Here is a 27,958-nt window from a genome sequence, read left to right on the forward strand (position 1 = left end):
GCCAGTAAATGGGGCCGGAGAGCCACCAGCACTTGGCCACGAAGCTCTCCGTGACGGACCTGCGAGTTCCTCAATTGAAATAGCAACCAGGCAGAGCCTCCTGCTGGCGAGAAAAAACCCGCGCAGACGCCTTTCGAGGCCCTGCCTCCACGCACTACTGCGCAAGCGCACTATCCCAAGCCCGGGTAAGGAGGGCGCGTTGGCGAGTCTTGGGGGCGGAGTCGAGGACGAGGGCTTCCCTTCCCTCCATCCTTTGCGGCCCAACCCAGCCTGTTCTAGCGACATTTTAAACTACGTTTCCCAGAACCCACTGAGGCCCTAGTCTTCCGGTAGCGTCGGCGGAAGCAGTGACTAGATCTGGCTGGGCAACACAGAGGCCGGCTTGGTCACCATGGAGGAAATAGGCATCTTGGTGGAGAAAACACAGGTCCGGTGGGGCCAGGCTCGCGGGGAGAGGGCGAGGCCGACCTGAGCGGGGTGCTGAGTGGCTGCGGGAATTCCGGCCCAGGTCTGGCTGGCTTTGGAGGCCGCGGTGGAGAGCTCTGTGCCGCCCCGAGGCCTGGCTCGGTGGCTGAATGATGTTAGGAGGGCAGTAAGGCTCAGAACGCGTGGCTGCAGGAATGAGTGACGTTCCGGATTCTTTGGCACGGAATGATTTCGGGGGCTAGCCAGGAGTGCTTAGTGACATCGGTGACCCGGCGGGGCTGCGGATGTGTCGGGGTGTGAGTGATAGGGCCTTGGCCGTGGGCCGAATGATGTCTTACTGTGGGCGGGGGAGCTGACTGACGTTCGGGGCTTGGCTGGTGTTGGGGGACTGCGTAATATCAGTGGTCTGGCCGCGTGATGTTTGCGGCCGACCTGGGGAACTGGATGACAGAAGAACCTCATATGAGTTTGGGTTTTGTGACATGAGGGATGTTTTGGGGAAAACTGGGTATTGTTGGAATGTTCGAAGGTGACTTTAACAGCCTCTAGTGAGATAGCCGTAAGATAGTAGGAACTTGTTGAGGGGTTAAGAGGCCTTGGAGTCCGGTAAGGAGTTGATGTGACCTTTAGGCCCTCGTTGGGAGTCTGGTGACCCTGGGGATGGGTAACATCAGGAGCCCATTTAGGGGGCTGAGAGGCTTGTAGGGTCTATTTAGAGGGGCTGAATGATGTCAGGAGCCTCAAGTGGTTCATGGCGGAGGGGGAGGATGCTCTAGATCCTTTCACGAGGGGATGCTCTTCCAGCCTGAGTTTTCTCCCTTGTTCTAGGATGAGATCCCAGCACTGTCTGTGTCACGGCCCCAGACTGGCCTTTCCTTCCTGGGGCCTGAGCCTGAGGACCTGGAGGACCTGTACAGCCGCTACAAGGTACCGTCACCCCCAGTTTGGACCCTGCACAGGGCCCAGCACCCCATACTTCCCGACACCTTCCACTCCTGCCTGGCTCAGCTGGGCCAGAGCCAGCCGTCTGCCTTACCCCTCTCCACTCACAGAAGCTACAGCAAGAGCTGGAGTTCCTCGAGGTGCAGGAGGAGTACATCAAGGATGAGCAGAAGAATTTGAAGAAGGAATTCCTCCATGCCCAGGAGGAGGTGAAGCGGATCCAGAGCATCCCACTGGTCATCGGACAGTTTCTGGAGGCTGTGGATCAGAACACAGCCATTGTGGGCTCCACCACAGGTGCACAGGAGGGTGGGTGGGTGGGGGCACCTCATTTGCTCATCTGTTCATTCATTGTCGGTTAACTCTTTCTGGTCAGGGACCAGGAAGTGTGCTGGAGTCTTAGAAGAGCGAACAAGGCAAAGCGACATAATGATGTTTTTCTAACTTTGATATAAGAGTAGACGTATATTTCACATTCTCTCTCTATGTGTGTGTATGTTTTGTGTGTGTTCGTGTATATGTATATACCCACGTGTACAGCTGACCTTTGAACAACACAGGTTTGAACTGTGGGGGTCTTATACACGGATTTTTGGATAAATACTGTACAGTACTGTACAGTACTGATTCTTACGAATCACTCAGTAACATTTTTTCTGCCTTACTTTACCATAAGGATATAGTACGTAATAGGTAAAACATACAAAACACGTGTTAATTGATTGTGTATGGTATTGGTAAGGCTTCTGGTCAATGGCTATTAGTAGTTGAGTTTTGAGGGAGTCAAGTTATGTATGGATTTTCAATTGCTTGGGGTGTTCTGCGCTGCTAACCCCTGCAGTGTTCAAGGGTCAGTGGCATACGTATACACACTGGAAGTCTCATCAAATGATATTTAGCCTTACTGTGTGTCACATACTCTGATGTTTCCCGTTCCATTCTAGTCTGATTTTGTCTTAAACCGTGTTCGGGATATGATCCTCTAAATTGATTTCATGTGACAGTTACTGAGTTGGGACCTGCAATTTGAAACCATGGGTGAAGTGTGAAGGGATTGGGCCCGAGTTGGACTCAGTATGTGGTAGTTGCTGTTGTTAACACGGGCTCAGGCCCTGCCGTCATGATGGGTGTTATTTCTGTGTGTTATCTGTCATTTCCTGCTTTGGCCTCTACTCCTGCGGACCAAGCATGTTCTGGAAGGGTGGGGAAAGGTGTATAACTGGGCCTGGAATTGGACTGTTGGGCTGGAGGTGAGGTGGTGAATGGAGGGAGATAACCTGAAATGAGGCTTATGACTTGGACCTGTAGGACTTAGGGGGACAATGGGGCTGTCCCTGAGATGCTGACATGGGCAGAAGAGTAGGTTTGGAGGGAGGCAGTGTGGGCAGTTTTGGACTTCACAGGGACGGGTCTGTGAGGCTGCTAGACAGCCAGGTCTGAAGGTCAGGAGAGAGACTGATGCTGGAGAGAGGTGTGTATCACCGCCATAAGAGCAGAAGGTCGATGGGGCCTGGGCAAGCAGGGAGGAGTCTGGTGCGGAGACTTAGGTGGGAGCAGAAGGCTGAATCAGGGGGCTTCTGTGAGGAAGCAGAGGAGGTTGGTTGGAGACATTCAGGAGGCTGAGGGGAATTGCGTAGGGACTGATGCCCTGTGGAGGGCGGGGGAGAAAGGTCCAGAATGAGGCTTGGGACTTTGGCTGGTGACTAGGGACCACGGGCCTCCCTGAGACAGGGACCCAGGAGGAGCAGCACAGTTTGAGAGAAGATACTGAGACCATATTGGAACCCAGTGAGTGAGGAAGACCCTGGGGACATGTGGGGGGACGCAGTCCAGGAGGCTGCTGTTCAGCTAGGACTGGAGCTCGCGAGACTGTTGGAGCTGGAAATGGACAAGGAAACTGTCATCATGAACGTGGGGATGGCCAGGGGAATGCAAGACTAGAGGCCAGGAGGGCCATTCTGGGTCTGAGTGAAATATACTGGTGGCCTGGCGGCTACTACGACTGCAGGGTTTGGGGGAGGAGATGGTTCTGAGGTTCTGGCACTTCTGACTTACCACCCCCCCATCTCCCAAAGGCTCCAACTACTACGTGCGCATCCTGAGCACTATTGACCGGGAGCTGCTCAAGCCAAACGCTTCGGTGGCCCTCCACAAACACAGCAATGCCCTGGTAGACGTGCTGCCGCCCGAGGCCGACAGCAGCATCATGATGCTCACCTCAGGTGGGAGTGGGAGCCTGGGGCCGGTGGGCCTGAGGGGACCTTGAGGCCAGGCTGGGAGCCCCCGCTCTGCTCTCCCACCAGACCAGAAGCCAGACGTGATGTATGCAGACATCGGGGGCATGGACATCCAGAAGCAGGAGGTGCGGGAGGCCGTGGAGCTCCCGCTTACACACTTCGAGCTCTATAAGCAGGTGAGGGGCTGGGAGGGGCCCTCTGCCCTGGGCCTCGAGTTGGCGGTTGGACTCCCTGTCTCATCCTCCTTTACCTCCGCGTTTCAGATCGGCATCGACCCTCCCCGAGGTGTCCTCATGTACGGCCCACCCGGCTGTGGGAAGACCATGTTGGCAAAGGCCGTGGCTCATCACACAACAGGTGAGCCACTCCCTGGAGCTCTGGCCTTCTGGGCTCGGGACCTTGCCCCCTGCTTTCTCATGTTCCCCAGGAAATGACGAGGTGTGGTGATTAAGAACGGGGGCTGTGGGGTCAAAGCCCCAGGGTGATTCTTACTGGCTGTGCCGTCTTGGGGAGGTGGCTTCACTGCCTCGTGCTTCAGTTCCCTCGTCTCACAGAAGACTTGCCTCTCAGTGGGTTGTCACCCACCAGTAACCGTGAGTTCAAATTCATGGGTTGCAACCAGCATTTAAGAAAATGAAATCGGAAACATCAGAGTCCATCCCACATAGTAGGAGCTCATATGACTTTGTAGAAACCTGTTGCACACACACACGCTTGTGGTTGTTTATGTATGTATTTTTTTTCTTTTTTTTTTTTTTTAAGATTTTATTTATTTATTTGACAGAGATCACAAGCAGGCAGAGAGGAAGGGGAGCAGGCTCCCCGCTGAGCAGAGAGCCCGATGTGGGCTTGATCCCAGCACCCTGAGATCATGACCTGAGCTGAAGGCAGAGGCTTAACCCACTGAGCCACCCTCTTTTTCTTATACATGTAATTCTTATGTATTTCTTATCATAGGATCCAGACAAAAATGTCTGAAGGTCGCTATATTACTGTTTGTAAAGGCTGAGGATAAGCTCAGCACATCTTAAAATCCTAACATGCGAGCTGGGGGGCAGTAGGAAGCAGTGGTTAAGCAGTGGGTTTTCTGGGCCAGGCTGAGTGGGTTTGAGGTCTGCCTCCCCTACAACCATTTATGTAAGCTCGTGTATGTCACTACTCAGTAAGTTAGTCTCTCTCTGACTCCTGTTTTCTGTTTCTGATTACTCAGAGGATTAAATCAATATAAAGCTAGAACCATACCTGACACGTAGAGAGTGGACAAGAAATGTCAGCCATTGTCACGAACGTTCATTTGCTTAGAGGTTCCTAGGACTTCTGCTCTCCCAGGCCCGGAGCTGAGCTCAGACGTGTCCCCTGTGGTGGAGAATCTCCCAGTGTGACTGGGGAAAAAGGAAAAGAAACACTTATAATTCAGTTACTATTTATTGAATACCTGATGTGTGCCAAGCCATGTTTTAGGTGCTGGAGACGTGGCAGTGAACAGAACGAAGTTTTCTTTCTTTGTGGAGGTGATATCTTAGTTGGGGATGTACTTGAACAGATAAACAGGTGAACAGATTAGAGATCACATGGTATCGAATGTGCGATGAGAGGAAGCAGGACCAGGGGATAGAGAATAGTATGGCTGCCACTTTGCATGGCAGAACTGGGGGGTGGTCTCGGAAGACGTTTATGAGGCAACGTTTACATAAAGACCTAAAATACGTGCAGGAGTGAGTCCTGAGGATGTCTGGGGGAGGCTGGAACATGCTTAGTATCCCAGGAATAATAGGGAGGCCCTATAGTCGAAAGGAGTGAACGAGGTGCTCACAGTTACAGGGGAGGTTGAGTGGGAGCAGTCTGCCAAGCAGCAGATGCCCTGGAGAAGCAGGGAGAGAAATGGGATTGCCCTTACAGGAGGGCGAGTCGGTCCATTCTGCCTGTGCCTCTCAGATGGGGCTTCCCAGAGGAAGCGAGGCATGAGCGATTTGTTGGGCATGCAGCTGGAAGGGAGGATCCCAGAGTAGTATGTGCAAAGGCCCGGGGTGGGAAAGAACTTTGATTTAGTGAATCGTGAGTAGACCATGACTGAACTCCACAAGGGCATTGGTTCTTTCCCATTTTTCCAACGCCTGCCCAGTAATCTCACTGTGGTACTTGGTCAGCCAATGTTGGGGACCTGGCTGAAGGAGGGCTGTGCTTGGCAGGACCCCAGCGGTGAGACTGGGGAACTCAGAAAGGTTGTAAATAGAGTCTCAGCGTGAATCTCAGATTTTGCACATTGTCCTGAGAGCGCGGTGGCTTTAGACAGGCAGGGTTCAATAGAAATACAGCACAAGCCGCATCTAGAATTTAAAAATTTTAAGTACCCATTTAAAAAAATAAGTTAGGGGTGCCTGGGTGGCTCAGTGGTTTAGGCCTCTGCCTTCGGCTCGGGTCATGATCTCAGGGTCCTGGGATTGAGCCCCACATCGGGCTCTCCACTCAGCGGGGAGCCTGCTTCTCCCTCTCTCTCTGCCTGCCTCTCTGCCTACTTGTGATCTCTCTCTATAAAAAAAAAAAAAAAAAAAAAGTTAGAAGAAATAGGTGAACCTATTAAATCTTATATAACAAGTATCCTCTAAATATCATTATTTGAACAGGTAGCAGATAGAAAATTTGAGATTTTTTCCTATTTCTTTTTTTTTTTTTTAAAGATTTTATTTATTTATTTGGCAGACAGAGATCACAAGTAGGCAGAGAGGCAGGCAGAGAGGAAGAAGCAGGGTCCCCACTGAGAGAGCCCAATGTGGGGCTCGATCCCAGGACCCTGGGATCATGACCCGAGCCGAAGGCAGAGGCTTTAACCCACTGAGCCACCCAGGCACCCCCCCATTACTTTCTTTAATAAAGTATATATAACAAAAATTACCATTTTAGCCATTTTTTTGAAAGGTTTTATTTATTAATTTGAGAGAGAGAGAGACCATGAGAGGGGAGAGATCAGAGGGAGAAGCAGACTCCCAGCCCAGCAGGTAGCCTGATGTGGGACTCGATCGTGGGACTCCAGGATCATGACCTGAGCTGAAGGCAGTTGCTTAACCAACTGAGCCACCCAGGTGCCCCTGACCAATTTTTAAGTATATAGTTCAGTGGTATTAAAAACATTCACAGTGCTGCACAACCTCTACCACTGTCCCATTTCCAGAACTTGTTCGTCATCCCAGACTGAAACTTGTATCCATTAGACGCTAACTCCGTTTTTCTCCAGACTCCTTCGCCCCCAAACCTGATAACCTCTATTCTGCATTCAGCGGCGATAAATTGGGCTGTCATATATGAGTATCTCATAGAAGTTGATGAATTGTACAATGTTTGTTTTTTCGTGACGGGCTTTTTCATTTAACCTCGTCTTCAAGGCTCATCCATGCTGAAGCAGGTGTCAAACAGAATTCCTTTTTAAGGCCAGATAATATTCCACTGTATGTATGTACCCTGTTTTCTTTATGTGGACATCTATGAAGATATTTTACACTTGTTTATGCTAAGTCTCTGGAAGTCCAATGAGTATTTCACAGTGACAGCCTATCTCATTTTGGACCAGCCACATTTCCGTTTCCCCAGCAGCCACATGTAGCCAGTGGCCACCCGATTAGAGAAGTGGTATGATCAGATTAGCTTTTTGAAAGATGATCCTGGCAGCTGGTAGTGAACTGGAGGGAGGAGAAATCTGATAGCCAATAAGAAGACTTTGGAGTGATCAGGAGGACTGTTGTAGCCTTGGGCAAAGGCCTTGGAGGTGGTTGGAGAGAGAAGGTAGAATCAAGGGGCAGAAGTGACCGGATTTACTGACTGACTAGAAGGGGTTGGCAAGTGGGAGGGGTGAGGAGCAACTTCCATTTCCTCCCTTGGCTCATGGGCGGGTGGTTATGGTGACCTTCACAGGACTGGCGTCAGGGGAAGACAGAGTGAATGTGGGACGCGCTATAATTCAGTGACCTGGAGATTTTCACTGAAACACAGTACAAGAGATTGGGAGGATGAGAAAGGGGAGGCAGGGGGACGGGGCACTGCAGCAACTGAGTGTGGGGAAGGCAGACAGACCAAGTCAGATACAGGGAGCTCAAAAGTTGGGATTTCACAGTTAACAGCATGGACACCTGCAGAGCAGCCACAGAAATGTGTGGCGGAAGCAGACCCTGGGATGTGTTTAGATACCCTGAGGTTGGCCAGTGAGCAAGCCTTCACGTAATGAAGGTATCGCAGAGGAGGGACACCTTGAGCCACGTGTGGATGCTGGATGTTAGAGCATGGCAGGGCGGGCCAGCCAAGTGCACGGCTCCAGGTTAGGACAGAAGACCCACAGGGCTGCAGTGTGGCTCCCTTCCCTGCAGTGGCTGAAAGGAGGGTTGTGGGGATTGATCCATGCCTCGTAGAGCCACATCTAGTCGTTAACAAATAAGTTAGACTTTGAGAAATCAGTTCAAAAAGAGAGGCCCAGAACAAGCTTGTCTTCAACCACATTGTCACTTGCTGGTTAATCAGAATATGCGCTTGGGGTCCCGGATTCTTGCATGATATTCAAAAGTGGGTCCTTTTCCACGGAACTCCAAGCTCTCAGTGAGGTGGTATGATACCGTAGTGTATGGACAGCATTTCCTTTTTTTTTTTTTTGGTAAAGATTCTATTTATTTGACAGAGAGAGAGACACAGGAGAGGGAACACAAGCAGGGGGAGTGAGAGAGGGAGATGCTGGCTCCCGCGATCAGGAAGCCTGATGTGGGGCCCAATCCCACGAGCCTGGGATCCTGACATGAGCCGAAGTATAACGTGAGCAGATGCCTAACAACTGAGCCATCCAGGCGCCCCACAGATCTCTTTTGTCTCTTATTGATTTTTTCAACATGTGGAGATCCAGGGGTTTGTTTTTTCTGTCTTAGATTCCACAGACGTCTCTGTTTTCCTCCATATGGGCTTTTGAAGCACAGGTGCTTTTTTTTTTTTGATGATGATGTCCTGGTATTTACATGTTGTGCCAGAAACAACACATCTGTGGTAGGATTCGTGATTTGGGCTGCTGGGTTGCTGTGGGGAGCTGGCAGATGGCTGGTTCTCCCAGCATGATCTGGGATGCAGCCCCAGGGAGTGAGAGAATGGCTGGGTTACTTGGAGTGGGTGTCAAAGAAAGGGATGTCTTCAGGGGATTCTCAGTTTCCGTAAAGCAGCACGGCCCCGTGGGAGGCCCTTCATCTAACCCTTGTCATCCCGCCATCAGCTGCATTTATCCGGGTCGTGGGCTCAGAGTTTGTACAGAAGTACCTGGGCGAGGGCCCCCGTATGGTCCGGGACGTGTTCCGCCTGGCCAAGGAGAACGCACCTGCCATCATCTTCATCGATGAGATCGATGCCATTGCCACCAAGAGATTTGATGCCCAGACGGGGGGTGAGTCATGCCTCAGCAGGGCCTGGGGTCTTGGGCAGGCTTGTATGGGATGCCTAGGACTGACTGTGTTGTGCTCTCTAGCTGACAGGGAGGTTCAGAGAATCCTGCTGGAGCTGCTGAATCAAATGGATGGATTTGACCAGAACGTTAACGTCAAGGTTTGGGGTTCAGGGTGGACAGGGGGAGGTGTGGTATGGGAATTAGGGAAAGGTGGAGGTTGGCATGGATGGGGGCAGGTATCATGACAGGAAGGAGGGTGTGGGGGGGCACCAAGGTCTGAGCTGGCCTGTCCCCAATGCCAGGTGATCATGGCCACAAACAGAGCAGACACTCTGGATCCTGCCCTGCTGCGGCCAGGACGCCTTGACCGTAAAATCGAATTTCCACTCCCTGACCGCCGCCAGAAGAGATTGATTTTCTCCACTATCACCAGCAAGATGAATCTCTCTGAGGAGGTTGACTTGGAAGACTGTATCCTGCTCTAGAAGGGAGGGGAGGGTCCCGGTTGGGAGCGGGGACTGGATCTTCATCACCACCTCTGCCTTCACTGTGACCCACCTTGTGCAGGGCGGGACACCAGGGTCCAGCGATGGGGGTGGTGACAAAGACAGCTGGAGGATGACTTCTGGTTCCAGGCTCTTACCCTCTTGTGCAGGGAATGGTTCCTTAACTCACCTGCCACAGATGTGGCCCGACCAGATAAGATTTCGGGAGCTGATATCAACTCCATCTGTCAGGAGGTGAGTGAGGGTTTCTCTTTTGGAGGCAGGGGTATATGGAGACCCTTCCTTTTTGAGACCACTCTGCCGCCATCCTCGTGCCCCATGTTGTCTCCCTGGGGCTTAGGGCCTGGTCTCTTCCCCCACCATCACAGGGCTGGGGAATAGATTTTAACTGTCATCCCTCAACAGAGTGGAATGTTGGCAGTCCGTGAGAACCGCTACATTGTTCTGGCAAAGGACTTCGAGAAAGCATACAAGACCGTCATCAAGAAGGATGAGCAGGAGCATGAGTTTTATAAGTGACCCAGCCCCTGTGGGGGAAGGGGAGGGGAGAGGAGGGGACTTCTCTCACCTCCCAACTTCTGTCCCCAAACCTAGTGTTCTTTTTTCTCTACCCAGGATTGGTTTACTCAATAAATATACAAGATTAAATCTGTTCTATTTCTTCCTAAAAGTTTCACTCCTTTGGAGAAAACTGGGCCATGAATAGGATATTCCGTCCGTCCTGCTCTTCTGACAGACGAATGGGTGAAGTACAGGCCTGGGTTACAGTTTGAGAGAGAAGCAAAGAATTCAGATCAGATGACTTTAGAAATTTGGGGGAAAGAATGGAAACCGAATCGCAGACTGGCCCTTGACCACATAATAAAGCCCCCGCACGTTTCGTCACCCACATTTCCAAGAGTAGGTAGAAGACCATTTGTGTCTTTGGTGATTCTTGCCTTCCTCACACTCAGAGGGAGTATCAAGGATGAGGAGATAGCCCTGCAGAGTCCCCAAGAGTAGGGATGAGGGTTGTGGAGAGGAGGTGGGATGCCTGGGTTTTGTGATTGTCTCTGGCTCTCCTCCATATGGTCTTGTTGGGGCACAAATGTGTTTGGTTGGACCAATGCCCATTCTCTCTTGAGGGCTCTCCCTCTGGGCAGCCTTCCCTAATGCCCCAAGTTGGGAAGGAACCCTTCTGTGCACACTGACCCCATGTACCTGCTCTACTTGGCACTTACGCCCCCTTAGACTTTGTCACGTGCTTGCCTGTCCCTCCTCCAAATGGAACCTCCTATAGGCAAGGGATTGTGACCTGATCACAATTCAAGTCCCAGTGCCTACACATGGTAGACTTTCACTTAATATTTCTTGAACAAATACATGAATGTCACTATGTATTTGAAGGTGAGCTAGGAAGAAAGTATATGGAAAAACAGTAGTCACAGGTCCTTGAGGAGATAGGGGTGATTCTTCTGCAGAGGAGCATGACGGGTTGAGTGGAGACGTTACCCTTTCTTTCCCCCCGCCCCCGGAACTCGCTAAAGTAAGAGTAAGGAGAGAAGAGCAAGATGGACATTCACAAGAACACAGGAGGAGAGAGGACACAGGAGCAACACAGTTTTGGGGAGAGGCTGATAACTACTCATCAATCCAACTGAGCCTGAGCTACAGGGGATCCCAGATTCTCACACTTGAGAGATCACAGGTACCCCGTTCTGAAGGGGAGGGCTGGAAACGTGGACTACCAGAACGGCTACACAAAAATCAGAATTCAGACACCAAGTGGGATTTGAACCTGGCCTGCAGTGAAAGAATGAATGGTTGTTATTCCAGGCTCCAAGCCCCTTCTCCAGCCTGGCTGGAGGTTTACTCCAGGAAAGGCTGGACCTTGGGTCCCTGGGCTGTCAGGCCTGAAGCGGGTATAAGAGAGGGCGCCCCAGGCAGGCAACTGAAGGATTCTATCAGGAAACTGAGCAGCAGGAGAGAAAGAAAAGAGGAGGGGTTGTTCAGACACATTAAACCCTCATCTTTCCCACTCAGTAGCAGCTAATACCTAAAACTGATGAATTAACAAAAGCATAGACTTTGGAGATACGGAAGTGAATTTCAAAACAAACGAGGATGGGAAGTAGTTGACTCTTGGAGTAGACTGGAAATACGGAGGGGTGAGGGTGTGATGGGAATGCTGTTGTTTTGCTATATACTATACGTATACACATAACAGGACAGTGTTGAATGGCAGCACCTTGTCTCTGACCGTAGGGAAAAATCAGTGAATATTTTATCACAAGGTGTCTGTTAGATGTTCATTTTCGTACACATCCCTTCTCAAACGGAGAGTTTTGTTTCATTCGTAGCTTATCGAGAGTCATCATGAATCGTATCGAGTTTTGTCAAATACATAAAAAGCAATTACTAAAAAAAAAAAAAAAAAAAAAAAAAAAGCAATTACTGACACGATCTTTTGGGTTCTTTCCTTCTTAAGATAGTGAATTGCTTTGATTAATTTTAGAATGTCATACCAGCCTTGAATTCCTAGGTTAGGCCCCACCTGGTCATGATGTATTATCCTTTATATATACTGCTGAATTCCGTTCGCTAATTGTGGGTTTGTGGTGGGGGGAAGGTTTGGAGATTTTTATGTGTATGCTTACAAATTTTTTTTTTTTTATTTGACAGACAGAGATCACAAAAAGTAGGCAGAGAGGCAGGCAGAGAAAGGAGGAAGCAGGCTCCCCACCGAGCAGGGCGCCCGATTCGGGTCTCGATCCCAGAACCCTGGGATCATGACCCAAGCCGGAGGCAGAGGCTTTAACCCACTGAGCCACCCAGGTGCCCCCGTGTCTATGCTTATTACTGATCTTGGTTTACGATTTTTTTCCCTCATAATATCTTTCTCAGATTTTAGATCAGTATTAAGTTGAAATGGGAAATGTTCCTTCTTTCTCTATTTTCTGAAAGTGATACTGGTGTCGTATTCTTTCTTTCTTAAATCTTGGGTCCAGTTGACATTAAAGTCATCTGAACCTGGAGTTTTCTTTGTGGGAAAGATTTATAGTTTCAAGGATGATATATGTCTCCAATTTGAATTTTTATATTACAGCAGAGAAATGAAAATTAAATTTAAAAGAAAAAAGTTCCATTTTTAGAGAACATAAAATACTAGGAATAAATTTAACAAAACACACACCTGAAAATTACACAATTTTGCTGTGAAAAGCTAGAGAATACCTAAATAAATGGAAAGATGTGCCATAATTATGGCTGAGTTTAGAAATCCATCTTCCTCAAATTGAACTGTATGTTTAATGGAAGTGAACTAAAATCCCAACAGGCACTTCAGAAGTTGCTCGGTTGATTGTAAACATGTGGACATGCAAAGGACTTAGAATACTTCAGGGTATTTTAAAAGAACAAAAAAGCTGGGGGATTTATACTACCGGAACTCAAGCTAATTTACTCTGAAGCTAAAATCAAGGCAATGTGGTATTGGTATAATGATAAATTGATAAGTGGAACAAAATAGAAGATCAAGAAATAGACCTATATCCATACAGTCATTTAATTGTCCTTAAAAACTCTAAGGTGGTTCAATGCAAGAAAGGACAGTTCTTTCAAAAAATGGTGCTGAAATAATGGAATAAACTTGGGAAAATTAACCTCAACCTATGTCTAACACCATCCCCCCAAATTAAATTGAGGTGAATCAAAGACATAAAAGAACTATGAAGTTTCTAAAATTAAATATGGTAGAATATCCTTATGGCCTTGGAGCAAGCAAAAGCCCTAACTTTATATATATATATATATATATATATATATATATATAAATTGAACTTCCCAAAAATGAAAAATTTAGTTATGGGCTAACACGAAATATTTATAATACATACATCCAAAAAGGGGTTCTCTTTAGCATATCTAAAGAACTCAGACAACTTGATAGGATGAAAATCAAAACAAAAAAATGGGCAAAAAATATGAACAGACACTTCACAAAAGATAGACAAATGGCCAAAAAAAAAAACACCAAAAGAAAAAGGAAAAAGTTCACATCATGAGTATTTAAACCATATTACTTTGGGTAAGGTATGGCAATGCAGATCAAGAAAGAGTGGAGAATTTTATAATTTATTATACTCACAGTTCCCAGGGGAGAACACAGCATGCCACATGGGGTTGCTCTGGGGAAGTGCCAGTGTCACACACAAGGCCACGGGAGCGAAGAGAACAATGGGCAAGCACTTTTACTGCTTTTTCTGTGGGAAGAAATGAAAGAGGCAAGGTAAGCAGGCTTAGGACTGCGACTGAATAATTTCAGCAGGCTCTGGGGAAGAGGGGCTGTCCCTGGTTGGTACCTGGTGCTGGGGCAATTAGGGTGCATGTACAGTGTCCTGTACAGAGTGTGACTGCCCAACGAGAGAGGTAGTTTGGGTGTGCGCTTAACCAGCACCTCAAGAAGAGCAACTGACTGACTTCTAGCCAGGGTCTAAAAGCATTTGGGGATTACCTGTTTGTAAAAACGGTATTATCATGAGCCCTCAAGTCACCAAGAAAAACACAAAGCAGTCACAATAGCAAGTACAATGTACTACCAAAATGATTAAAATGTGAAAGACAGACAATGTCAAACGTTAACAAGGCTGTGGAGAAACTGGAACTGGCATGTATCACTTTTGAGAGTATAAGCTAGCACAACTACTATATAAAGCAATTTGGCATTTCTTGTAAAATTAAACACAGATCTATACTATGATCTAGTAATTTTACTCCTGGGCATCTATGCGAGAGAATTAGAAATATATACCTACAGGAAACTTGTTCAGGAATGTTAACAGCAATTTTACACATAAGCACAACTCAATTAAAAAAGACCACCCCTCACCCCCAAGTCCTTGAAGCCATAAGCAACCACTAATCTACTTTCATCTCTGAATTTCCCTATTCTGGAATTTCATCTGAATGTGATCATAGAACATGTGTGGTCTTTTGTGACTGGGTTATGTTATGTTTGTTTGTTTGTTTGTTTTCACTTAGCAGAATGTTTTTCAAGGTTCATCCCAGTTATAGTGTAAATTACTACCTCATTCCTTGTGTTTGATCCACTGGATTTGATTGCAAGGACCGCTGTGACAAAGTACCACAGGGTGGTGGCTTCAATAACAGAAAGGTGTTTCCTTGTATTTGTACAGGCTCAATGTCCAACATGAATGTGTCAGCAGGGTTGTTTCTTCTCCCTGTGTCTTCACATGGTCTTCCTTCTGTATGGGCAGTGTCCTTCTGTGTCCTAATCTCTTTTTATTTCTTTTTTTTTAAGTTTTAAAATTTATTTGACAGAGATCACAAGTAGGCAGAGAGGCAGGCAGAGCGAGAGGAAGAGAAGCAGGCTCCCCGCTGAGCAGAGAGCCTGATGCAGGGCTCCATCCCAGGAGCCTGAGACCATGACCTGAGCCAAAGGCAGAGGCTTAACCCACTGAGCCACTCAGGTGCCCCCTAATCGCTTTTTATAAAGACACTAGTCATTGCACTAGGGCCCACCTTCATGACTTCACTAAACCTTCATTACTTCTTTCAAGACCCAATCTCCAAATCACCTTCTGAGGTACTTGGTGCTAGGACTAAAATATATGAATTTTGGGGAGACAAATTCATCCCACAACAGCCACATTTTGCTTCTCCACCTGTTGATGGACATACACTTACTTCCACATTTTGGATATCGTGGATAATGCTGTTGTAAAAATCCATTTACAAGTTTAACTATCTTTTGGCGGGGGAATTCGAACTCTAGTTTGATTGGTCTGGTTTGTTCACAGTTAAGTCTCCTGCTCAGAGAACCAAAGGGCCAGCTGATGGTGAGGGAAGACAGTGTCCCCAGCCTTCCAGAGTCATGGGTTTTCAGGGCTCCCCCAGCCCAAAGCTATTCTCTGCCCTTGTGCCTAGGAGGAAAAAAGGAAAGAGCCTCTTTGGGTGGGGGAGTGAGAGGCAGCTATGGGATAATTTTATTGTAAAGCCCAGGGTCTGTTCTTCACAGCAGGAGGTAGTAATCACATAAAGGTTTTGTTTGTTTGTTAGTTTGTTTGTTTGACAGAGATCACAAATAGGCAGAGAGGCAGGCAGAGGTAGGGGGTGCTGCGAAGCAGGCTCCCTGCTGAGCAGAGAGCCCGATGATGCCGATGCGGGGCTTGATCCCAGGACCCTGGGATCATGACCTGAGTCGAAGGCAGAGGCTTAATCCACTGAGCCACCCAGGTGCCCCTACATAAAGTTTTATTATAAACTTATAATAAATGAGAGAATTATATATTATTCTTACTTTTGGGGGGGTTCTTAAATTTTTTTCACCAAAACAAAACAAAACAAAACAAAAACAAAAAACAAAACCAAAACAAAAACAGCAGGAAAGAAAAATACAAGAAGCAAATGAGCCTGAAACCTGGGTTCAGATCAGAAGGGACCAGGGAGATGAGAACCAGGCTGTTACTCCTGGAGCAGTAACACTATGGCTGGCCCCAGGGCTCTCTCCAGGGATCTTGGGAGAATGGCAGCAAGCCCTAGAAGGAAAGACAAAGATGGCAGTCCCCAGACTAGCAGCAGTACTGTTCCTCTGGTGGCCACCATGGGCAGTCAACTGGGTTGAAAATATTAGAGGCCCCTATGTCTGGAGGCCCGGTCTCCAAAGTATGGGCCCATGGGGGTCAGACAAAGGGAGGAAGTGGGAAGGGGAGGCACAGAAGTGCTGTGAGTTCTACCAGAGTCCTTCCCTGGGACCATGGGGATCCAGGGGACAAGGGGAAACAGGACTCTTTCCTGTTTGTCAGTCGATTGGTTTCTTTAGGCTTTCCAACTGGTCCCTGATACCTACAAACTTGTGCCCCATGTCCCTTTCTTGATGGCCAGGACATTGGGGAACAGCTGATATCTCATACTCATAATGTGTGGTCATTAATGTCCACCTTGGTCATTACCACCTTTCCATGTTGTTCGGCCACCATCTTCTCTAGCCTCGGCCTGAGAGAAAAAACTGCAGGGGGCACACCACTGTGCATGGGAACCCACAAGCACTGGTGTCTCACTGTTGACAATTTCATCTTGAAAGTCAGGTCCACCCAGATCTTAAAGGTCACTGTAGAGACTCTGGTGAGAGTATATTGTTCATGTCAGGCCTCCAGGACTGTACTGTGGGTTCTTCAGAGCCCTGGAGGTAAGAGGTGCCCACCTCATCAGGAGAAGTCTTTGAGCCATCTTCCTACAGTGTGAGTGGAGAGCTACACAGATTGGCCCTCCCCACCCATCAAAGGTACTCCTCCATTTACAAGTTTTTGTGTGAACATGTTTTTTATTTCTCTTGGGTTCATACCCAGAAGTAGAATTGCTGGGTGATATGGGAACACTATGTTTAATCATTTAAGGAACTGCTAGCCTGTTAACCCATGTAACTGCACCATTTTACACTCTCGCCAGCAGTGTCTGAGAATTCCAATTTCTCTATATCTTCACCAACACCTATTATCTCTCTTTCTTTTTTTTTAAAGTTTTTATTTATTTATTTTCCAGAGAGAGAGAGATCACAAGTAGGCAGAGGAGCAGGCAGAGAGAGGGGGGGAAGCAGGCTCCCTGCTGAGCAGAGAGCCTGATGCAGGGGTCCATCCCAGGACCTTGAGATCATGACCTGAACTGAAGGCAGAGGCTTAACCCACTGAGCCACCCAGGCACCCCTATTATCTCTTTTTTTAAAATTCTAGTCACCTTAATGGGTATGAAATTGTAACTCAGTGTGATTTCAATTTGCGTTTCCCTGCTGATTAATAATGTTGACTATCTTTTCGAGTGCTTGCTGGCCATTTGTATATTGTCCTTGGTGGAATAGTCATTCAGAATCTTTGCCAAACTGTAATTATTTGTATTTATATATTTTTATATACTTTTATATAATTTCCTCAAGAAAATATAACAATTATGAATATGTATGCCCCTAACAACAGAACCCATGGTTATACAAAATAAAAACTGACAAAATTGAACGGAGACATAGACAATTCATTCATAGAAGTTGGGAAGTTAAACAATATACTCTCAATAATTGATATAACAATCCAGCAGAAAATCAGCAGGAATACAGAAAACTTAAATAATATTAGCAAACAATTTGACTAAGCTGATATTTATTGAGCACTCTACCAAGAGAAGAATACACACTCTTTTTAAGGTAGCATGCCCTATTAGTCTCTCCAGGCTAAGTAATATGCTAGACCATAAAGCATCTTAATAAATTTTTTAAAAAATGAAATCATGCTAAGTATGTTCTCTGCCTACAATGGAAATAAATCAGAAATCAATAACTAAGGAAATTTGGGATCCAAAAATATTTTAATCAACACATTTCTAAATACTCTAGGATTCAAGAAAATTATGAGAAATTAGAAAGTATTTTGAACTGAAGGAGAATAAAAACAAAGCCTATCAAAATGTATGGGATGCAGTTAAGGATGTTTTTAGTGGGAAATTCGTATCTTACATACATGCCTATGGTACCATGAAAGAATTAAGATCTAAAATCATTGGGAAGAATTTACCAGTGAGGCTGTTTGATCCCAAGCTTTTCTTTGTTGGAAGGTACTGGGATGCTGATTCAATCTCCTTTCTCGTTTTAAGTATATTTAGTTTTTCTATTTCTTCATGATTCAGTATTATAAGGTTGTGTTTCTAGCGATTTGTCCATTTCATCTAGGCTATCCAGTTTGCTGGCACAAATTGTTCATAGTACTCTCCTATAAACTTGGTAATATTACTTCTTTCATTTCTCTTTAAAAATTTTTATTTATTTTTTAAATTATTTTTTAATTTATATTTTAGCTATTTAATATGCAGTGCAATATTGGTTTCTGGAGTAGAATTCGATGGTTCATTACTTTCATACAACACCCAGTGCTCATCATATATACCTATATATGTATATACACATATATACATACACACTATATCTTCTTTATCCATTTGTCAGTCAATGCACACTTAGCTTTCTCCATAGTTTGGCTATTGTTGATAATGCTGCTATAAAATCAGGGTGCATGTATCCCTTCAAATCTGTATTTTAATTTTTGTATTTAAGATAAACAATTAGCAAGTTTTACTATAAGTCCCTATTCTGGGGTGCCTGTGTGGCTCAGTGGGTTAAAGTCTCTGCCTTCGGCTCAGGTCATGATCCCAGAGTCCTGGGATCAAGCCCCGCACTGGGCTCTCTGCTTAGCAAGGGAGCCTGCTTTCTCCCCTCTCTCTCTCTGCCTGCCTCTCTGCCTACTTGTGATCTCTGTCTGCCAAATAAATAAATAAAATCTTAAAAAAAAAAAAGAATGTCCCTATTCTTATAACTACTTATAAGAATGTACTATAAATATCGAAAATTTTTATCATATACTAGAAAGTTATTTTAATTATGTTCATTAGCCATTTGTTTTTGATGCAGTGTTCAATGATTCATTAGTTGCGTATAACACCCAGTGCTCATCACATCACATGCCCTCCTTAATACTCATTACCAGTTACCCCATCCCCCTATGCCCCTCTCCTCTGTAACCCTCAGTGGGTTCCCCAGAGTCAAGAGTCTCTCATGGTTTGTCTCCCTCTCTGATTTCTTCCCACCCAATTTTCCTTCCCTTCCCCTGTGGTCCTCTGTGCTATTTTTTATATTCAACATATGAGTGAAACCATATGGTAATTGTCTTTCTCTGCTTATGTCACTTAGCATAATCCCCTCCAGTTCCATCCATGTCAACGCAAATGGTAGGTACTCATCCTTTGGTGCTGAGTAATATTCCATTGTATATATGATCCACATCTTTATCCATTCATCCCTTGAAGGACATCTCAGCTCCTTCCACAGTTTGGCTATTGTGGACATTGCTGCTATGAACATTGGGGTTCATGTGCCCCTTCTTTTCACTACATCTGTATCTTTGAGGTAAATACCCAGTAGTGCAATTGCTGGGTCATAGGGTAGCTCTATTTTTAACATCTTGAGGAAACTCCATACTGTTTTCCAGAGTTCTATTTTTAACATTCTGAGGAACCTCCATATATTTCATTTCTAATGTAGTTATTTGAGTCTTCTCTCCTTTTAGTCAGCCTACCTAATGATTTGTCAACGTGTTGACCTTTTTGGAGAAACAACCCTTAGTTTCATTAATTTCCTCTCTGTTTACTTAATTGTCCCTCCTGTTTTTCTATCCTCTATTTTATTTCTCTACTCGCATTTTTATTGTTTCTTTCCTTCTAGTACCTATGGGTTTAGTTCTTCTCTTCTAGTTCTTTCAGGTATGAGGTTCAGTTGTTGATTTGAATCTTTTTAATATAGACATTTACTGTCTACTCTTATTATTGCTTCTGCTGCATCTCACAAGTTTTGGTAGTTAGTGCTTTTGTTTTCATTTGTCTCAAGATATTAGATATTAGAAATTAGATATTAGATATTAGAAAATACTAATTTGGGGTGCCTGGATTGCTCAGTTGAGTGACTGCCTTTGGCTCAGGTCATGATCCTGGAGTCCCAGGATCAAGTCCCACATCAGGCTCTCTGCTCAGCTGGGAGTCTGCTTTTCCTTCTGATCCTCCCCCATCTCATGTCCTCTCTAATAAATAATAAGTAAAATATTTTTAAAAAGATATTTTCTAATTTCCCTTGTGATTTGTTCAACTCATTAGTTAAGAATGTATTGATTAATTTCCACATATTTGTTGATTTTCCAGTTTTCCTTATGCCATTGAATTCTAGTTTCAATCTTTAAAAAAATTTTAATACTTGCTCTGTGGCTTAACATATGGTCTATCATGAAGAATATTCCATGTGCACTTGAGAAAAATGTTTTCTATTGTTGGGTGGTATATATGTCAGGTTCAACTGTTCTATAGTATTGCTCAAGTCCTCTATGTTCTTATTGATCATCAGTGTGGTTGTCCTGTATATTATTGAAAGTAGGGTACTGAAGTCTCTCCCTTCAATTCTGTCAGCATTTGCTTCATATATTTCAGAGCTCTGATGTTTGCCACATTTATGTTTGTAACTGATATATCTTCTTGGTATATTAACCTCATTATCATTATATTATATAATGTCCTTCTTTGTTTCTTGTAACAGTTTTTAATTTACTCAATTTTGTGTATTAGTCAATTTAGTCAATTTTGTGTATTAGCCATTCCTTCTCTATTTTGGTAATTATTCACAATATCTTTCCCAATCATTTCATTTTTAAACTATGTGTCTTGGATATAAAGTGAGTCTCTTGTAGACATCATATATTTGGATTATGTTTTGTTTTCTATCCATTCTGCCAATCTACATCTTTTGGTTGGGGAGTTTAATCCCTTTACATTTAAAGCAATTACTGATAATGATTTATTTTTGCTATTTTGTTGTTTCCTGTATCTTATTGTCTCTCATTTTTTCCACTATTGCCTTCCTTGGTGTTAGTTTGTTTTATATAGTGACAAATTTTGATTCTCTTCTCATTCACTATGTATGTTTTTCAAGTTTTTATCTAAATTCCAGGGGCACCTGGGTGGCTCAGTGGGTTAAGCCTCTGCCTTCAGCCCAGATCGTGATCTCAGAGTCCTGGGATTGAGCCCCGCATCGGGCTCTCTGCTCAGCAGGAAGTTGGCTTCCCCCTCTCTCTCTGCCTGCCTCTCTGCCTACTTGTGATCTCTCTCTCTGTCAAATAAATTAATTAATTAAAATCTTTAAAAAAATTCCAGTTACCATACAGCATAATATTAGTTTCAGGTGTAGAACTTAGTGATTCATCACTCACATACAACACCTGTTGCTCATCACAAGTGCCCTCCTATTAACCCATCACCTATTTGCACAAGGGCCATGCTAATCTTCTTTGCATTGTTCCAATTTTAGTGCTGAAGCGAGCACTCATTCACTATATATTTCAAGTTATTTTCTTAGTAGATTCTCTGAAGCATACCATATACATCTTTTAAAATTTTTATTTATTTGAGAAAGAATGAGAGAGCAAGCATGAGTAGGGATGGAGGAGCAGGGGGAAAGGGAAAAGCAGATTCCCTGCTGAGCAGGAAGCCCGATGTGGGGCTTGATCCCAGGACCCTGGGATCATGACCTGAGCTGAAGGCAGACACCTGACTGAACCGCCCAGGTGCCCCACATACCATATACATCTTAATGTAGAATTGACTTTGGGGTTATAGCAACTTAATTCCACTGATGTATATGTTACTCCTATGTAGTTTCATTCCATCCTCCCACTTTCTGCACTCTTATTGTTATACATATCTATGTATGTTATAAATCCTGAGATCAAAACACACCTCAAAGATTGATCTTAAAAACTATCCCTTCCAGAATTAAATTGGATCAGACGACTGAGCAATTTACACCTCCAAGAAATTGTTGAAAACAGCAGAGCAAACAGCAGGAAATCAGTGGAGCCTAATGCGCTGGAAATAATACAAATGAGGCAGATGCTTCACAGAGCGTTCAGGGGAAAAGATAGTTGGAGACTAATCCAGTTTTTAGGAAGAAAAAGGAACAAGAACGAAGATATGGAGATAATATTTTATCAAGTAGAGAATATCAGTAAAGAGATAGAAATAATAAAAATAACCAAATGGCAATTCTGGAGTTGAAGAATGCCATAACTAACATTTAAAAAAAATCACAAGAGGTAACCAGTAGATTTCAATTGGCAGAAGAATCAGAAAACTTGAAGATAGGTAAACAGATATTATAAAATCTGAAGAACAGAGAAAATAGAATGAAGGCAAATGGACAGAGACTCAGATAAATTTGGAACATCTTTAGGTGCATCAATGTACATTTAATGAGAAAACAAGGAGGAGAGAAAAAATGAAGAGGAAAAATATTTAAAGAAATAATGGTTAAATGTAGTTTGTGAAGTGAAAATAAGTACTTTAAAAACACCTTTGTTTAGGGGCGCCTGGGTCGCTCAGTGGGTTAAGCCACTGGCTTCGGCTCAGGTCATGATCTCAGGGTCCTGGGATCGAGTCCTGCATTGGGCTCTCTGCTCAGCAGGCAGCCTGCTTCCTCCTTTCTCTCTCTGCCTGCCTCTCTGCCTACTTGTGATCTCTCTCTGTCAAATAAATAAATAAAATCTTTTTTTAAAAAAAACACCTGTTTAAAATATCCTCACAGTATTAAAATATCAAAGAAGTTTAAAAAGAAAGAAATAAAGGAAGAATGGCTAAAACCATACCCAGTTTTTTCAAGAATTTTATTTATGAGAGAAAGGAAAAGAGAGGAGGGATAGGCAGACTTTGCACTGAGCATGAAGCCCAACACAGGGGCTTGATCTCAGGATCCCAAGACCATGACCTGAGCCAAAATCAAGAGTCTTGGACACATAACCAATGGAGCCACCGAGGCACCCCAAACCATCCCTAATTTTTTGACAAGCATTAATCTATACATACCAGAAGCTCAACAAACTCCCAGCAGGATCCATGAAGACACCCACAAAGAGATACATAAAGGTGAAAATGCTGAAAGTCAAAGACAAGGAGAATATCTTGAGAGAAGCAAGAGGAAATCAATGTATCACTCACAAAGGTACCCCAATAAGATTAACAGCTTGCTTCTCATTAGAAACAATAGAGGACATAAGGCAGTGGGAAAACATATTCAAATTGTTCAAGAGGAAAAATTCTACCAACCAATCTTATGACCAGCAAGATTATCTTTCAAAATGATGGTGGGGTGCCTGGGTGGCTCAGTCGGTTAAGCATCAGTTAAGCATCCAACTCTTAATTTTGGCTCAGGTCATGATCTTGGGGTTGTGAGATCAAGTCTCATATTGGGCTCCATGCTGGGTGTGAAGTCTACTTAAGATTCTCTCTCTCTCTCTCTGTTCCTCCCCCAACACCTCTCCCCCAAAAGGTGGTAAAATAGACATTCCCAGAAAATAGAAACTGAGAGTTCATTCCTACCTGGCTTACCTTAAAAAGAAATACTGAAGAATGTTCTTCATGTTGAAACAAAGTAATTCTGGATAGAAATTCAAAATCAAATAAAACAAAAGTAGCAACAGTATAGGACAAAAGTGCAGTGTAAAAAGTACAGTATAAAATACAGTATAACTTCATATTTCTTCCTAGGAGATTTTAAAAGTTGTATGGAAAAAACATTTATGTAATTGTACTATTAGCCTTAAAATATATAGTAATTATTAGCTCATGCCCCAGTTGTATATGATGAAATAGCTATTCTATGGTTTTGGTTATTATTTTTAATTGAGAGGAACTATTTGCTTTAACATTGCCCTCAGCCTTGAATTTTCCTATACTGTTTCAAATAAAATCAGTTCCTTTGGAGAGAGCTTCAGAGCTCTTTTCTTACAGACTGCTATTCCCCCTGGGCAAAATCACTGGACAACTATTCTGGGCATTGTGCTTCTTATCCCTGCTTCTCTCAGTGTAGAATCTGTCTAAAATGTGACTTGAGATGAGGACAGTCAGGTCCCAGTATTCTGAGCTTACTGTGCTTGAGTAGAGTACCCCACCTATGTAAGATAGGGGCTGGTGGCAGAAGTCCCTAAGTGCTCAACTATACTCATCAGGCATTTAGCCTCTTCAACTGAGTTGGTAAGGATGAGAAACACTTGCATTATCCCCCTCCCTCTGAGATATGGCAACACTTGATCAAGACCTGGAGGGAGAGGGAGCCCCATCTTCTTGGTCATACCTACCTACAATGAAGCTTCTATCAAGGGGAGCTCCAGAGTGCAGGAGGGAACAGACCATATTCTAAATGCCAGACTCCTGATGTTCTTGCCAAGTTTCAGTAAATTTTTTTGGAAGAATATTTCACTTGCTATATGACCTTAGGATGTGTTTCATATTGTAAATGTTTAGTTGTGGAATTTCAAATGTTATTTTTCAGCTTTACTTCTTTTACTTGGGAATGGGTCTGCAGAGATATCTTTTTACTCTATGATCTGGAAATGGAACACAAGGTCTTAGATCAGAAATGATCTATAACCTATAAACTTCAGACTTCTCCTTGGTACAGAGATGACATGCAACAATCAAAAACTAATACCAAAACCAAAACCCCAAAATAAACAAATAACCTCCAAAGCAAAACAAAACAGCAAGCCCTGGGGGAAAATCTGATTTATCTTTTTAAGGTAAGCCAGTTACCATACTTATTAGATTCAAATGGCCAACTGAATCAACAACACCAAAATCAAAAGGCATACAAAGATATAGGGAAGTATGGAGCATTCAAAGAAAATACAAATTAATCAATGAAACTGTCCCTGAAAACGAACTAATAGCAGATATACTAGGCAAAGACCTTAAAACAACTGCCTTAAAGATGCTCAAAAACTAAAGGAAAATGTGGAGAAAGTCAGGAAAATAATGTGCAAACAAAATGGACATATCAATAAAGAGTGGAAATCTAAAAAAGAAAAGAAATTCTGGACCTGAAAAGTACTGAAATGAAAGATTCACTAGAGGGATCCAAAGGCAGCAGAAGAAAGCCTCCAGGAACTTGGATATAGAACAATGAAAATTAGTGAGTATGAGGAACAGAAAGAAAAAATATTAGGGAAAAGCAAACATCCTAAAGAACTTCTGGGATATCATCAAGGTGGCCAATATATGCATCATGCGGGTCCAAGAAGGAGAAAAGGCGTGGGGGAAGACAGAAAAAAATCTTTAGAAATTATTGGAAGAAATAATGCTGAAAATGTCCCAAATTTGATTAAAGATGTAAACATACACATCCAAGAAGCACACCAACCTCTATATAAAATGAAGTCAGGGTTCCTGGCTGGCTCAGTGGGTTAAGCCTCTGCCTTCGGCTCATGTCATGATCTCAGGGTCCTGGGATCGAGTCCCACATGGGGCTCTCTGCTCAGCGGGGAGCCTGCTTCCTCCTCTCTCTCTCTGCCTGCCTCTTTGCCTACTTGTGATCTCTGTCAAATAAAATAAAATCTTTTTTTAAAGATTTTATTTATTTATTTGACAGAGAGAGATCAGCAGCGGCCCAACCCACTGAGCCACCCAGGTGCCCCAAATAAAATAAAATCTTAAAAAAAAAAATAAAATGAAGTCAAAGAGATCCATGCCTGTATCAACTATATTTCAATTTAAAAAATAATTGATAAAAAGAGATCCACAAGACACATTACAAACTTTCAAAAGACAAAGAGAATCTTGCAAGTGATGAGAAGTGAATCATTACATATAAGGGATGAAATGAAATGAATGAAATGAAATGAACTTATCAGATTTCTCAGTAGAAATCTTGGAGGCCAGAAGACAGTGGGTCAATATATGCAGAATGCCAAAGGAAAAAACCTTTCAACCAAGAATCCTATATCTAGAAAAACTGCCCTTCAAAATTGACAGAGAAATGAAGACATTGCCAGGAGCTGGTTCTCACTAGACCTACCCTGCAAGAAATGTTTAAGGGAGTCTTGCAAGGTCAAATGAAGACTCTAGCCAGTAACACAAGCCATATAGAGAAATAAAGATCTCAGTAAAGGTAAATACATGAGCAACAAGACAAACTAGTAAGCAATGTTTTGTAGTTTTTCTCTCTCTCTTTTTTTTTTTTCTTTTAATGTGATTTAAAAGCTTAATGAATTTTGGGGCACCTGGGTGGCTCAGTGGGTTAAAGCCTCTGCCTTCAGCTTAGATCATGATTCCAGGGGCTCTCTGCTCAGCAGGGAGCCTGCTTCCCCCTCTCTCTGCCTGCCTCTCTGCCTACTTGTGATCTCTGTCAAATGAATAAATAAAAAAGCTTAATGAATTTAAAGAATAAACAACTCATATAAAATCTAGCAGGGTAGTAAGTGCTGACATTGTTTTTTGATAATAGATAGTGTAAGTACCTGACATTAATCTTCATCGCTGAGGCACCCATTTCAAAAGACAACCATGTTGAATAGGCATATCACCAGCTGTTTGACACAACTACTAGCAAAACAACCAGAGAAGGAATTAGGCCACCTTCACTCATGAAGCTCTTTGTTTCAGAAAGCCCTGGGTAACCTAGATAATTGACCACTTGAATAACCTTGCTTCTCCCTTTCAGTAACTTAATTCTCGCTCAGGCTTTAAATTGGCCAATAAGGAAACTGTGAAACCCTAAACATCCTACACTCAGTTCCTAATAAAAGCAGAACCCCAGGTCTTAACTCTCTCTCCCTATACCTGCAACCACACTGTGTTACCCTTGGGTGTGTCTTCTGGGATCTGTAATAATGCCTGTTCTTCGAAGTTCTCTGATGGTCATTGTTGAGGTGTATCTTGAAATCATGTGAACCACAGGGACTGGGACCCCTGGGTGGCTCAGTGGGTTAAGCTTCTGCCTTCAGCTCAGGTTATGATCTCAGGGTCCTGGGATCGAGCCCCGCATTGCACTCTCTGCTTGGTGGGGAGCCTGCTTCCTCCTCTCTCTCTGCCTGCCTCTCTGCCTACTTGTGATCTCTGTCAAATGAATAAAAAATACACAAAACAAAGGAAATTGGGCCTAGAGGTTCCATTGGGTTCAGATTACATGTTTTAAGGGGAGAATACTTTGTAGGTTATGTTTATATGTCATATTGCAACAGGTCAGAAAGCATGTAAGGACAGGTCATTGCTTTGTTAGTAAAACTAAGTTTGATCATGTGGGTCAGATGACACCAGACTTCCATTGTAAAGATCTGTGGAGAGTCACCTCTTTGGAAATTTATAATCCTATGTATTTAAATTCTGAATCAAATAGAAAATTAAAAAATGAAATAGACTATTCAGGAATGAATTCCATTAAAATGCAAACATGACTGAACTTGTGGAATATGGCTGAAGATCCCCACCTCCATCGCCTATATACAGAAAACACAAAGAATAAAAGGGGGCTAAATGACACTATACAGAAGCAAAAAAATATCTAAACACATGGCAGACAATTTTCCTGGACTTCTCAAAAATTCAACATTATTTAAGAATATTTGCAAAAGAGGAAATGTTCTAGATCTGTGGCTCTCTATAGAGATACCATTTTGCATACCAAAATCGCCTGGACAGCTAGAAAAAAACAGATGTTCAGTGGGCCTGGACCTTTGTATTTTTACTAATATCCACAGATGATTCTGATACCCAAGAAATTCTGAGTCACTGTTGTAGACTAAAAGATAAAGAATGCTAACAAAATACAGTACAGAATCTGGAATGCATTCTACTTAAATAAACCTCTGTGACATCTTAGAGACATCTTAGAAGAAACTGGTAAGATAGATACTGTGGAATTATGGAGAATTTCCTTAAGGGTAATTATGGTACTATGGCTCTATATGAGATTGTCTTTATGTTTGGGAGACATACTGAAGTAATAAAGGGGAAAGTATCATGAGGTCAAAAACATATTCTCAATGGTACAACCTAAAATATAAAGAAAAATGTGTCAAATTGTTAACAACTTTGAATCT

At 43.8% G+C, this 27,958-nt stretch overlaps 1 protein-coding gene across 1 annotated transcript; it reads left to right on the plus strand.

Moving 5' to 3' along the window:
* Window positions 1–280: 280 nt before the first annotated feature.
* PSMC4 (proteasome 26S subunit, ATPase 4) lies at window positions 281–10,163 on the plus strand. Its single transcript, XM_082709242.1, has 11 exons — window positions 281–427; window positions 1,255–1,353; window positions 1,479–1,665; window positions 3,444–3,590; window positions 3,672–3,781; window positions 3,869–3,962; window positions 8,842–9,009; window positions 9,091–9,167; window positions 9,312–9,480; window positions 9,694–9,749; window positions 9,921–10,163. Exons 1-11 carry the CDS (start codon window positions 392–394, stop codon window positions 10,032–10,034), a joined length of 1,257 nt encoding a protein of 418 aa, XP_082565368.1. The 5' UTR covers window positions 281–391; the 3' UTR covers window positions 10,035–10,163.
* Window positions 10,164–27,958: the final 17,795 nt, after the last annotated feature.

Source organism: Mustela nivalis (genome assembly GCF_964662115.1).
Source record: "Mustela nivalis genome assembly, chromosome: 18".
Taxonomy (NCBI): domain Eukaryota; kingdom Metazoa; phylum Chordata; class Mammalia; order Carnivora; family Mustelidae; genus Mustela; species Mustela nivalis.

Coding starts and splice junctions, on each gene's coding strand:
- PSMC4 (XM_082709242.1), top strand. CDS start 392: ATGGAGGAAATAGGCATCTTGGTGGAGAAAACACAG. Junction 428..1,254: donor TCTTGGTGGAGAAAACACAG/GTCCGGTGGGGC, acceptor CCCTTGTTCTAG/GATGAGATCCCAGCACTGTC. Junction 9,010..9,090: donor ATTTGATGCCCAGACGGGGG/GTGAGTCATGCC, acceptor TGTGCTCTCTAG/CTGACAGGGAGGTTCAGAGA.